Source organism: Marmota flaviventris, chromosome 8, assembly GCF_047511675.1.
Source record: "Marmota flaviventris isolate mMarFla1 chromosome 8, mMarFla1.hap1, whole genome shotgun sequence".
NCBI classification, from domain to species: Eukaryota; Metazoa; Chordata; class Mammalia; order Rodentia; family Sciuridae; genus Marmota; species Marmota flaviventris.
In genome coordinates this window covers 134,454,632-134,467,647 of record NC_092505.1, presented here as the reverse complement: position 1 = coordinate 134,467,647, position 13,016 = coordinate 134,454,632, and the positions used below count along the sequence as shown (strand labels likewise).

At 52.8% G+C, this 13,016-nt stretch overlaps 1 protein-coding gene across 21 annotated transcripts; it reads right to left on the bottom strand.

The window, feature by feature from the left end:
• Positions 1–1,658: 1,658 nt before the first annotated feature.
• Positions 1,659–12,967, bottom strand: Usp19 (ubiquitin specific peptidase 19). 21 transcript variants are annotated; one of them, XM_027933636.3, is made up of 28 exons: positions 12,576–12,855; positions 11,186–11,445; positions 10,889–10,927; positions 10,615–10,743; positions 10,395–10,528; positions 10,019–10,321; positions 9,681–9,903; positions 9,401–9,557; positions 9,228–9,299; positions 8,997–9,112; positions 8,674–8,894; positions 8,394–8,589; positions 8,183–8,316; positions 7,914–8,072; positions 7,711–7,821; positions 6,881–6,991; positions 6,695–6,796; positions 5,912–6,052; positions 5,706–5,824; positions 5,356–5,493; positions 4,934–5,247; positions 4,720–4,830; positions 4,412–4,628; positions 4,177–4,329; positions 3,911–4,071; positions 3,651–3,829; positions 2,652–2,791; positions 2,051–2,139 (listed from the first exon to the last, which is right to left on the bottom strand). In XM_027933636.3, the coding sequence occupies exons 1-28, from the start codon at positions 12,725–12,727 to the stop codon at positions 2,133–2,135; spliced, it is 4,299 nt and encodes a 1,432-aa protein (XP_027789437.2). In that variant the 5' UTR covers positions 12,728–12,855; the 3' UTR covers positions 2,051–2,132. The 21 variants fall into 21 exon arrangements, with proteins under 21 accessions (XP_027789442.2, XP_027789438.2, XP_027789445.2 ...); XM_027933641.2 differs by lacking the exons at positions 2,652–2,791; positions 12,576–12,855 and adding an exon at positions 12,862–12,967 and having other exon boundaries at positions 1,659–2,139; positions 9,687–9,903; XM_027933637.3 differs by lacking the exon at positions 2,652–2,791 and having other exon boundaries at positions 1,659–2,139.
• Positions 12,968–13,016: the final 49 nt, after the last annotated feature.

Sequence of the window (13,016 nt, the reverse complement as noted above, 5' to 3'; positions counted from 1 at the left end):
GGGATTAGACCTCCCCAGGAGCTCCATCTACTCCCTGCCACCCAACTCCATTTGAGGCCAAGAACTACTAGCAAGGGTTGAATGCTGAGCCACATGAAATTGGGAATGGGGATCAACCTACAGGGCTGCCAAGACACTGCCTAACCTCTTATTGCTGCTCCACTTCTCTAAATGCCTGTCTCATAAGTATTTTTGCTCCTCAAACAATTGGAAAATAAAAGAGGCAGCATTATCAGGAGAAAAGTAGTTGTTTTGTGGCACTGGGGATTGAATCCAGAGCCTCATGCATGCAAGGCAAGCACTCTCCACCAGTTACATCCCCAGCCCCTTTTAACTTTGAGACAGAGCCTCATTAAATTGTTCAGGCTGGCAGGGCACAGTGGTACATGCCTATAATCCTAGCAACTCAGGAGGCTGAAGCAGAAGAATCACAAATTTGAGACCAACCTCAGCAAATTAGTGAGACCATGTCTCAAAAGGGGCTGGGGATGTGGCTTAGTGGTAAAACACCCCTGGGTTCAATCCCTAGTGCCAAGAAAAGTTACTCATGCTGACTTCAAACTTGCACTCCTCTAGCCTCTGCCTGATGGTATCACAGGGTGTGTGCCACCATGCCTGGCTGTAAGAAAGCATCTCACAAGGTGCACGTATAAAGCTGCATAGGCTGTGATGCTGAACAGACCTGCCAATGACTATGGATGAATAGCTTGGGACAGTTGCCAGGAGCCAAGGTCTCAGGGGTTCTTAAGGGAAGAAACAGCTTGGAAAGATCCAGTATTCTCCCTCTAATATAAAGCCAGACAAGATTAGTTCTGGTCTTGTCCTTTTTTATTTTTTGGTAGCAGGGATTGGATCTAAAAGAGGTGCTTACCACTGAGCCACATCCCCAACCCTTTTTATTTATTTACTTACTTACTTTTGGTACTGGGGATTGAACTCGAGGACACTGGACCACTGAGTCATTTCCCCAGCCATATCCCTGAGTTAATTAGCACCTCACTTTTGCTAAGACTGGCTTTGAACTCACAATCCTCCTGCTCAGCCTCCCCAGCTGCTGGGATTACAGGCGTGCACCACTGTGCCCATCTTATTTTGAGACAGGGTCAAGCTGGCCTGGAACTTGCAATCCTTTTGCCTCAGCCTCCAGTTGTTGGAATATAGGCATGTGACATGATGCCCAGCTCTGTCCTTTTTTTAGAACAGGATCTTCCTCACAGTAGTTTTCTTCCTGCTCTGTTCTCCCCAAGAGGAATGCAGATGGTTTTCAAACACAGCAAAGACTTGAAAACAGAAGATACCCACAGGACCTCCCAACCCCACACCAAGTCCTCCAGTGTCTCCAGCTTTCATACCATACTATTAGCACCAGAGGTTCACAGAGCACTTCTCTACTCCTCAGATGTATTGAGATCTTGATAGTGATGCCAATCAGTCATCTCCATATGGCACTCTGAACCAGTGTGATGACAAGGCAGCCGGCAGCTCCAGAGAGCTGATGACACTAGGGCTTCATGACCCACAGGGAATGAGCTGTGGCTCCACCATCTCCCCTGACTAGAGTACTTTTAGGGTCTTTAATATACAGACACACATTAACATACCAGATGGAGAGGGAGGGAATACCATCCCACAGGATATGGTGGATCAAAGTCACTAAGTCTGCTTATTTATTATTTATTTTTAAAATATATTTAAACAGCAGCAATCACTTCAAAAATGCAAAAAAAAAATTACAATTTTTAGAATAAAATTATAACGTTTATAATGCAGGTCAGGAAGAATTGAAGGTAAAACTGAGAATCAAATCACGCAGCACTGGAGGCAGCTGGAAAAGCCACAAGGCCCACTGGGGACCAAGCTGACAAGAGGTCACAACCTGTGAGGCCCCCACCCCCAAATCATACACCCCAACTCCCCACTGATGGAGCCAGTGTCCTCTGGGTTAGAGAAGGAGAAATGGCAAAGAGATGGCCACTGTAGGGGATTCTCCCAAACCCAGTTCCCCCATCAGGCAGGGACCTGCTAATCGACCTCCTCCATGTTGCTGTAGGTGGGGGCTGGGCGGTCCACAGGGGGGATGAAGCGTTCAGGGGCTGTCCGCGTGGGGGCCACCTCGGGGGCCTGGCCAGGGCCTAGTCCCTGAAACAGAATATGAGGACAGGGGTTGGGGGCTGCCCAGCATGCTGCCTGGCATCCCGGGGGTGCTGGCTCAGAGCGCTGGCACCCAAGGGAGGGCCCCAAGGCAGGCGCAGACAGCAGCGACGTTGAGACAGAGACGAGATTGGGCCTGAATAGTCTCGCTTTATTAACACTTTTAAATACAGGAAGTTGCTTGGGCAGGGCCAAGCCCCAGGCCAAGGGTCAGAGCAGAAGGAGGAATTGGACAGACAGCTGGATGGCTACCCACCCTAGGATGCTCTGCCAGTGCAGGGGCAACATCACCACCCTCTCCCATCAGATGCACACTGAGGCCCAAAGCCCAGAGCTGTTCCCCACCAAAAGCAGGCATGGCCTGAGAGGCAGAGAGGAAGGACAGCTCATTAGCAGCTGCCTGCAGATGAGCTCATCTCCAGTGACTCTGGGATACCAGAGGATAGAACACGTTGAGCACAAGGGCCACCAAAGCTGCCATGGTGCCCAGGACAAAGTACCGAAGGCAGCCCTCGTCTGGTGTGGTAGAGCCACGTGGCGGGGGGCCCACCCAGTCTTGGGGCCCCCATGGGCCCAGGGGCCCCGGCCCTTCAGGCACCAGCTCCTCCTCGGCCTCGAGCTCCTGCCAAATCCGGGAAGCCTACGGTATGTGGAAACGGCCATCAGCACCCAGGGGTGGGAAGGACCGAGTGTCCCTGAGACCCCTGGGCATGACAGTCCTGCCTGGGGTGAATAGGGTTAAAGCCCCAGATCAAGCAGCAGGGAGTAAGCAGGTGGCTAATTTCAAGGCTATTACAAATCCTGTTAGCCTTTTGATCTCCTCCACAGCTTCCCAACCCACATGTAGCAGCATCTCATGGGGATGGGTAGTGGGTTACCTGGTTAATATTTTTAGGTCAAGCCTCCCACAGAATGAACTGGCTCATGAAAGATAGGCCTGCCAACCCCAGGGAAATCTCCTGGGGACTGCCCATATCCAGACCACTATCTTCTGAGGGATTTCTCTGAGCCTGACAGAGAGGGGTCAAGGGAGGAGAAGGGCCAGCCAGTCCAGAAAAATGATGTGACTATGCCCACCAAAGGGGCCTATAGCACATGCTGTGAGTAAAAGAGACAGAAGATCCTGAAGGTTCAATGGAGATAGCTGTCACCTCAGCTGTGAGCATGTTGAGGGTAAGAAGAAGAAAGCTGGGAGAGATCACGTATCTAGTCTGTTCAAAGCACATGCCTGGTGAGGTTCAGAGCAGTTGCTTGACCTGTGCTTTTGTGCACACTGTGGCAGTGTGCTGTTGTACATGTGTGCACCTTAGTGAATATCCCTAGGGCACCAGGATGCCTCTGGGTGAAGCTTTAATGTTAGGGAACTATGTCTGCAACTTCTATGAGTTCCAAGGCTCAAAGGGGCTATGGCTGGAAAAGAGAAAGCTGTGCCCCGCCCCATCCCTTCTCCACAATCTGAGTTGGCCCCCACTAGCCTGTAAAGCCTCCCCAAGCCTCACCTGGCTAGCAGCAGCCTCAGCTGCAGGGCCTAGGTCTGGGTGGTGCTCAGAGTGACCTGCCCTGGGGGGCCTCTCCACAGGAGAGTTCCGTCGGCGGTAGAAGAGTACATAGGCATAACGTGTCACAACCTGGCTCTCGTCTACTGTCGTCACTGTGCTGTCATCAAATAAGCGCCAGCCTATAGCAGGGTGGAAAGAGTGTGAACACAGCATGTACCACCACCCCTACCACCTATCCTGCTGGCTGTGTGTGCCCTCACCCACGTCACTGCGCTGGCTGCTGCGATCATTGGGCAGGCGTGCGCAGGCAGTGTAGTGGCCACCAATCATGCCTCCATAGTGGTTGATGACAGCATACAGGTCGTAGCTGGGCAACTGCTCCTCTTTCTGACCAATACAGAACTTGCTCAGATCTAGGTTCCTGCAGACCCAATAAAGGAAGGGTGAAACAAATGGTTAGCAGGTGCCCAGGATGCCCTCTGGCCCTTCTGCTCTGCCCACAGGCATGACAAGATCCATCACTCACCGAACCGGAAACTCCACCAAGTCATTGATCTTGTCACGCCAGATAAAACTACGAAAGGAGAAGCGCTTGAGCTGCACAATGAGCACATTTGGCAAGCGCCATAGCAACAGTTGCTTGGAGGCCTCACGGTGCTGTTTGCACTGTGGGCAGTACCTGATAGGGGACAGAAGAAGGTCAGGACCAGCCAATTTCCCTCCCTTGCTGCCCCACTACCTGTCTGCTGCCCTATTCTCACCAGGCCTCCTCAGGTGCCAGCACCTCAGGCCGTGTGAAGAGGTTGAGGCACTGGTCCAGGGTGAAGTGGCCAGCGCGAGCAGCCTCACCAGCAGAGCCTGGGTCCTCAGCACATTCCAGGTCCTTGGAGTCTACCAACACAAACTCCTGCAGGCGCTCATTGTTTCGCCAAACCAGAGCCAGGCTACAGTCATCACCCAACTCCAGTGGGGTCTCCCCTGTAGATAAACAGGAATAGGAGTCATGAAGCTATGGAGAACAGCCACTTCAACCCTTATCCTCATGGCTTCCTCCCACAGCTTCAAACACCTTTATCCTCTAGCCGCTGCTCTCGGTTAGATGCATCAATTTTATAGATGAAGAACTGGGGTGTGTGGGCATTTATGGCTTCACTTGGATGTTGGTATCCTGGCACAGCAGCTATGAGAGAACATGATAGTCAGAGCTCCCTTGCCCACCAGGCTCTAAACAATCTTCCCCCAATCTCCCATCACAGTGCTTGGAGCCCTTAACTGGATCTTACCTTCAGGCCGGGACACCCTCTCGACAGGAGGCAAAGAAGTACCCTCAATAGGCCCACTAGTCAGCATCTCAGAAGAAATTCCACTGGTGCTAGGCACAGGGCACCGGTCAGGAGATGCCCACACCTGGGGGACCCCCATATCCCCTTCAGCCACAGAGGTCACCAGCTGGAGCTCAGGAGGCTGAGTGGAGTCCTTCTCGCTGTCCCCAGCCTCCAGGGAGCTATTGGAGAGCAGTGTGGTACAGCCAGGGCTCTGAGACTCCAAGGCCATGCGACCAGGCTGGAAGGGTGGCTGGAATACACTCACAGAGTACCTGGCAATAGATAGTAAGGCAAGGAAAAGTCCTCACCAACCCATCTGGTGCCTCTGAATATCATTTCTCCTCATCCATCCCATCCTAGTTTAACCTCTGGGCACTCACCGGGCATAACCCTCTAGCAGCTGAGCAAGACGGGCATAAGTGAGGCGTGAGGCAGGTACACTGACCAGGAAGGGGTAACCAATGTTCTCAGGGCGGCAGAGACCCTTATGGTCAGGCCAATGGGTTTTCTGACAGAGCCTAGAAGGGAAGGGAAGATAAGAATAAGGCTTTACTCCATCTCCTACAACTATATATTGGGGCTAGTCTGAAGCCCTGGAAATTAGGTATGCCAGTCTGCCTCCCCCAGGGTCTGGTAAAGTAGGGTAACAGGTGGAGGGCTTAAACTATATGTGGTGTCTTTGTGTGGAAGATGGAGAGGAAGAGTCAGGGAAAACCACTGGGTTCCTCACTGGTTGCAGTAGCCCACACGGTAGCACCGGGTACATCGCTTCAGTTTTTCATCCTCTGACTGCTGCTTCCGCTGGCAGGCGGCACACTTGGAGATAGGGACGCTGGGCACCTGGGGGCGCTAACATGGGTTGTCTGGCTCAGCAAAGTCAGAAAGGAGTGCCCCTACCACCAGGGCCCTGTGCCGTCAGGTTGACCCTCAACTCACCTGTTGTACTTCTAGCACCACTACCCGTTCCTTAGCTAACTCTGGGGACAGCAGCTCAAAGCAGAGAAGCATGTCAGATGGGGACACAGTGTCCAATGAGTGAGAGGGCAGGAATATACGATGGAAGCGATTCTTAATTACCTGGGGACAAAGGACACAGATCCCGTGTGAGGATAACCCCTTTCCCTAGCCGTGACCCAGAGCAGAAAGACTGCCCAGGACTTGAGTCTACAACTTGGTTTATGAGCCAAAAGAGGTATACACCTGTGTTGGCACCAGTCTCAGGGCCCACAGTATAGGTGCTGAAAGAAAAAGTCATGGGCAGGGATCCCCTACACTGGCTCTCCACATTGAAGGCCTCGATCCTGCTATAACTAGTGAGGTCCTGCTAAGACTACAACACATTATCATGGAGAGGCCAAATTTGAGGATCCTCCTCCCCACCCTTAGGTCCCTGACACAAATAGCACTGCTAGGCTAAAGGGAAGGAATTTTGGGGAGGATCTGGGATAAAATGAAACAGCAACTGGATGGAGAACCACATCAAATAGTAGGACAATCCTGCAGCTTAAGCTTCTTATCTAAAGCAGGAAAGGCACTAGGGTCCACCACAGAAAAGGTTAGTAAACCTGGATGACCAGGAACTGAGGGCACCTCTACCCAATACCTGAACATGTACACTCACATGTGTATGTACAGATGCAAGTGACTAGACAACTGTCTATGCTGTAAGTACACAATGCACATCCATATATGTATGAGCCTGGGGAAAAACAGATTTACCTCAGCCAGACGCAGGTTCTCAGGTTTCACATGGACACTCTGAGAGAGGGAATCCAAAACTTCACTCACACTGGAATTTTCCTTGCTAACACTCACCAGGAACTGTGGCAACAATGGGGAAGGTGTGTCAATGGGAAAGGTGGGCCAGTTCTCTGGAATAGCATAGAATAGGGGCTTACTCCTCACCTTGATAGGCTTGCTATGTGGCTCTCGAGCAAAATAAAAGACAGGGAGAACCTTTTGTTTTTGTGGCAAGGGCACCGGCAGATAAAGGAACGGGTCAAATGTGATGGAGACCTGTGGATACAGAAGTGGCATTTGGGTGGCTGCAAAGAGACAAGATGTTGGTGCCCAGATCCTAACAAAGGCCCTCTGATGGCTCTCAGGGCCCTCACTGCCAATCAGCAAACTCTCAGACTCAACACTAGATGCAGCAGGAAGGTCCACCAGGAAAGAAAAATCCCACTTTCCCATTTCTGACAAAATTCCCCTTTTATGGTAGCTTAGCCATTTTCCTGATTTTCCCTTTACCTGAATCCCACACACCTTTCCGTGTGTGTGTGTGTGTGTGTGTGTGTGTGTGTTGTGATATTGGGGAATGAACATAGTGCTTTACCATTTAGCAATATCTCCAGCCACTTTTATTTTTACTTTTTGAGACAGTCTTGCTAAATCGCCAAGGCTACTCTTGAATTTGAAATCTTCCTGTCTCCAAAGTTGCAGGAATAAACACGTGCACCATCATACCCAGCATCACATGCCTTTCTATGTTACGCACAACTCTGTCATACCGTACCTCTGTCACACCAAACTGACTTCAAACATCTCTCTTGTCTCAGTCAGGAAGCCTACCTTGCCTGACTTCTTTAGCCCACAGAGGAATCTAAGGCCTCCCTGTAGCTTCCTTGCCCCAATTTTACCCTGTAGCACCTGAAAATGCAGATGTCTCTGAATCAAATTTAACTAGTCAAGCTGAGCCTAACTAGAGGGCCTCTTCCCAAGGCAGCCCATCACACCTTGGCACATACAGGGCACACCAGCTTCGACTTGTACTGGCCCTGAAATAGGTCCACAATGAAAGAATCGTTCCTCATCTTGTGCCGCTGCCATGCTTCCTCAGCCACCACCTGAGGAGGAGAGTGGTAAGAACTGAGGAAACCTAGGAGCTAGGATGCATATGAGGCATATCTACCCTCTGACCTCCTCCACCCCCCCCCACCTCATCAGGCCGTCCATCCGAGTCCACGGTTTCCGTGTATGGCTTGTTCTGGATTCGATTCAGGTCCTCATGTAGCCCATCCAGCAGGAAAGCCATGAACTCCTGGGCATCGTGCTGGGCATAGCCTGTGAACTGGCTGGCCTTGCTTGCCACAATGGCCTGGATGCAGGGGCCAAGGTATGAGTGTAAAACTTTAGCACCCACTGCACTCACAGTTGGTTGATCCTCCCCACCCTCTCCAACCAAGGGTGAGAATGGCCACAGATCACCTTCAACTTGGAAGGCTGAAAGGCATGGTGAGTGCCCTTCCACAGGGCCCGGAGCAACACAGCAAAGCCAATGGCCAGACGTCCACCAGTCCCCAGTGGGTTGTTGTAGTTGATCTCTGCCTCAAAGGAACGGTCTAGGAAGGCAAAAAAAGAAGTGAGGAATAAAGGTACCCCTTCTGCCCATACCTCAGGCTCATGGCCCTGTTCTCACCATGGAAGAAGTCCCGAAGTTCCCGAGTGTTGGAAAGAGACTGAATGACACTGTTCATGAAGCAAGTGTTGCCTAAGTTGACAAGGCCAGTGAAACCTGGCAGACACACCTTCTTCTCTTCCTCCTCCTCCTCCTCCACACTATCTCCACTCACAGGGCTGTGGGGCATTGGAGGTACCATACATGTGGGCTTGGGCTGTGGGAGCAAATGGGCCATGAGAGATCATCCCTGAGGCTCTTCAGCCTCCATTCTTGGCCCTTCCCAACCCAAGATTCTCACCGAGGCCAGGTGTGGCTCTGGCTTTGGGACAACATGCTCCAAGGTTGTACGGGTCACCACACCATCCAGCCCTGTGTCCTCGGATCGAGCCTTGGATTTATCTTTCTCCATAGCCCGGGCTTCCTCCTGGCCTGTCATGGGGTGAGGGGTACCTCCCGGAGGGGTTGAATCCAGAGGTGTTGGACCTGTCGGCACGGCAACCTTTGCACCACCCACTGCACCTTAAAAAGGGGGAATGAGGGGGCTGGTGGTTAGCAGCATGTGGCAGGGATGGGGGTCACAGTCACACAGGGTTAGGCAATGAAGGGAGCTCGTGTGCAGACCTCGTGCAGCTGGGGCCTCCAGCCCCCCCCAGCGCTGACTCTGACGCTTATGGAGGCAGATGTCGATGCGAGAGGCCGTGAAACAGAAGGTGCAATGTTCTGGCTCAATCAGGTTCCTGCAGGAAAAGGCTGAGCTCAGGAACTTAGGTAGAGAAAGTATCAGGTTAGACAGACCAGGAGGAAGGAGCCCCAGGTGGGACAGGCACAGTAGTGGAGCTGGGCACCACCCACCTGAGCTTCACCTGCCAACGGAAGATGGTGTGGGGCCCACAGCCCGGATGCAGCCTCAAGAAGTTTCCATCCCTGCAAATGCAGGGCAAAAGGAACAATAAAAACGAAAAAGCATGAGGCATATGGTCCCATTCGAGGCATACCATCTGCCCCGGCTCCTGCCCACCACCAACCTGGTCTGGAAGATGAGTGTGAAGTCCTGTTCACGGAAAAGTACTCGAGAGGTATCCCTGTGGATCTCCTTCACGTACACGTGCACCACCACTGAATCCGGGCCCTTCTCATATGAGTCATTCTTGACAAATGCCAGGTTCACCATGGACTCAGGCTCTATGTTGAGACCATGGCTCAGTACCACCCAGGATAGGTTCCAGTCTATGGCTTCTCTACTCCCTAACAGCCCATTAATCCTGCAACCCAATTGGGGTTCTGCCTGCCCATCCCCAGCCCCACCTTTACCATCCACCAACGTTGCGGCATCTGTTGCTACTGTCATCTCTTCTTTGACAAGGTCATCTTTCCCAGGGTCTCTGATCTGGGCCACTGCTGGGGAGACTGGGTCATTCCTGGGGGACACTGACTTCTCTCCTGCCAAAAGGGCTAAATTCTTCTCTGAGCCTAGGAGGCAGGTTTGCGGATTCAGTGGTGGTACACAGAGCTGTTCTTCAGCCTCAACCTATTTGTAGCAAGATTGTGGGCAGGATCAGCCCTAGGTCCAACAGGTGGCCCCCACTCCAATCCATACTCCTTCCCCCCATCTCCTAAGACCCAAACAGGCACCTAGTTCTCACCTGGGGGGCTGGATCAGCCAGGAAGGGTGGAGCATCACCCTGGGGTCCAGGGCCATCCCTGGACCCTTCCCCCTCTGGCCCTCTGCAGAGATGTACAGCCCTCTTGGCGCTGGGCCCTGCCTGGGCCCCGGGGCCAGCCCCTGAGCCTACCTCACCACGGCCCTGGGCCCGCTTCTGGTTCCGGGCCTCCTGCTTAGCCCGGCGGGGCTCAGGGCCTGGGTCCAGGGCAATGGGAGACAGTTCCTGCCCATTCTCCTGGCACCGCAGCCTGGGCACCAGCTCCTGGGTCCCTAGAGGTTTCTTCTGCCAAAAATATAATAGTGAGGCCCTGAAGACTGCACTGTGTATCCCCACCCTTCCCTTTACTGGAACTTACCAGGAGAGAGGGCCACGTGAGCAGAGGCACCTTCTTGGGTAATGCCAGCTGTAGGACTCCACCCTTACGGGCCTGAACTTTGGCGCAAGAACTTTCTATTTCAGCATAAAGGACACCACCCCACTGCCGACCACCTACAGACAAAGTAGCAGCAGTGATGTGGGGTGGAGGATATCAAAGAATTCAAATACGCTATTGTGGTCAAGGCAGATGGACACACCTGGAAGCCGCACCACACAGTTGGTGTCTGTGAAAACAGTATCCACCTCCTCCAGCCGCAAGGGTCCTGCTCCCACACGCAGCTTGACAATTACCTCATTTTCATTCTGTCCCCAATCAAGCAACAACTCTGTAAGGGGAATGATAAAAGATCACAAGGAATTCACAAGCTGCTGATAACAGATCCAACCGAAATGGGACTTCTCCAGATGGGAGCTAAATTCCCAGTACTCCATCTCCTCCCTTAGTATTCAAAAGTCCCATTCATTACTTACCCTCTTTGGTATGCTCCTCTTGTGGATTGGGCACTGACCCTGACAACAAAATAAAGAACAGAGAGGAAATGATGAGGAGCCAGTCCCAAAGACCCTACCACATCAAGACACCATTTTCTGGATCTTAATCAAGGACCCCAGGCTCAAAGCAAGAGCTTTACTCAGGCTGGTATGGGGCCTTCTCTGAGTATCAGACCAAGACAAAGCAGCAAAACAGTCACCTCCCAACCCCCAATCTGTGTGCCCAGTAAGAGGGAAGGAAGGAGGCCATGAACACTCTGGGAATGCCATTCCCACCTCTCCTAGGGTCTCCATCCTTGCTCTCCTGGTTTGCTCTATCCTTCTGCTTCTTCTTACTAGTGGCCTCCTCCAGTCCTGGGGGCCCTCTCCTTGGGCCCGTGGCACTGGCCCCGCCAGACATTCTGAGCCGCTTGGTTGACAGCCAGAGTGTCCCGGGGTCGGCAACAGCGTCTGGGTCAGGGCTGCGGCGCTTTCTTCCTGGCCCAGCTATTTTGGCAACTCTTTGTGGCCAAATTCTCCAACAAGGAACCAACAGCCTAATGAAAAAAGATCAATCATCTCTGTCAAGGCCCAACAACATGCTCCTTGACTATAGCCAGGGATTAGCAACCCAGGACACTCCTAACTCTAATATCTCCTTACCACTTAAAGTAACCCTGGATACTCTCAGACTATTCTGAAGAGAGAATAAATAATGCAAGTAGCAGCAATCACTTCTGGCCAAGGCTCCTATATACCTGCCATAAAGACCCACAAAGTTGGAAGCCTCACAAGGAGGTGCCAGGTCAAAGCAGTCATGGCCTGGGACCAGGATCCTCCTCTGGACAGGAGCCATGGCTCCAGCCCACGGGCCTGGCTGGCGCTCTAAGTAGGGTGCTCCCTTTTTCTTCACTCTCACTTGCTGCTTAGTCACCACTGGAGAAGTAGAAGGTGTAGGAGGAAGGCAGAAAAGGCAGAGACCATCAAGCAGCAGGAAGCCCAGGCTCTGTAACTGAAAGTAGGTCTAGCCCAGTGCAGCCACTACTCAGAAAAGGTCCTGGTGCTAAGGTGCCCCACCTGCCTCCTGTCAGCTCCACCTTTGTTGTGAAAGTGGTTGTTTTATTACTTGGTCTTTCCCCATCCCCAAAGGGATTCCTCTTCTCAACTGCAGAGATGGGCTAACTCCAGTGCTAAGGCATGATGGGCATCCAGCTTGAAATAAGAACATCATCATGTTCCTACCCAAGTCCCTTCACTTATCAGCTCTAAGCCACAGAGACCTTCTACCCAATTTCTAGCAGACCTTTCAGTGGATTCTGGGCCACATATCCATCCAAAATGAAGTTATCAAATCCAGATACTAAAACAAGGGCGGGGAAGAACCATGAATCTTGGATCCCTGGAAGGGTCATGACCGGCCTAAGCAAGTAGCAAGACAGTGACTAGTCTGTTACTGTGGGGGAGGGGCTGGGAACTGGAGGTGGTAAGATACTCTTCAATAGGCAAAATGTGGCAATGGTATGAGGCAGGTCCAGATTTGGAGAGCGTACACCTCCTTCCGCCTCCTTATATCCAAGGCCCAAGTAGAGGGTCGCTAACCTCCCACTAGGCTCCAGAGCCGTCGAGGCGGGAATAGAGCTGCCTAGAGACCCGAGCTGGCCTTACAGGGCTGCGCAGAGCTACTGACCACAGACCAGCGCCCCAACAGGGCCGCGACCCAGCTCCAATCTTCGAAACCCCACTGCCACCACCTCCTCCAGGAAGCCACCCTAACTCTCCGCTAATCTTCTTTGTGGAGGGAGGCCGGCCACGGACGAAATGTAACGGCTCCGCCGGCATCAGTAGTCCCGGCACTCCGCGGGGCTCAGAAATCAGGGCTGGCACAGCCCATGACCTTGAACAGGCCGCCGGGGGCCAGCACAGCGGCCTCTCCGCTGCGACCAAACTGGCGAGTTGCGGCCCGCCCCACTCACCGAGCTACACCACCGCCGCCAGCCCTCTTCGGGCCCTGGCAACCCGCTCTCGATTCCGGTTCCGGCGTCAGGTCGGTTCCGGTTCCGGCGCGCCCCTCCCCCGTCCCGGCCCCGCGGCCGCCGCCTTAGCAGCTGGTTTTGTTTCGACTTTTAGT

Excerpts from the sequence above, each read along its gene's own strand:
- Usp19 (XM_071615741.1), bottom strand. The coding sequence starts at position 12,727 with ATGCCGGCGGAGCCGTTACATTTCGTCCGTGGCCGGCCTCCCTCCACA. Across the intron at positions 10,928-11,185 it reads GGATGGAGACCCTAGGAGAG|GGTCAGTGCCCAATCCACAA; the intron begins GTGGGAATGGCA and ends TTTTGTTGTCAG. Across the intron at positions 4,629-4,719 it reads GCAGCGGCTAGAGGATAAAG|GGGAGACCCCACTGGAGTTG; the intron begins GTGTTTGAAGCT and ends GTTTATCTACAG.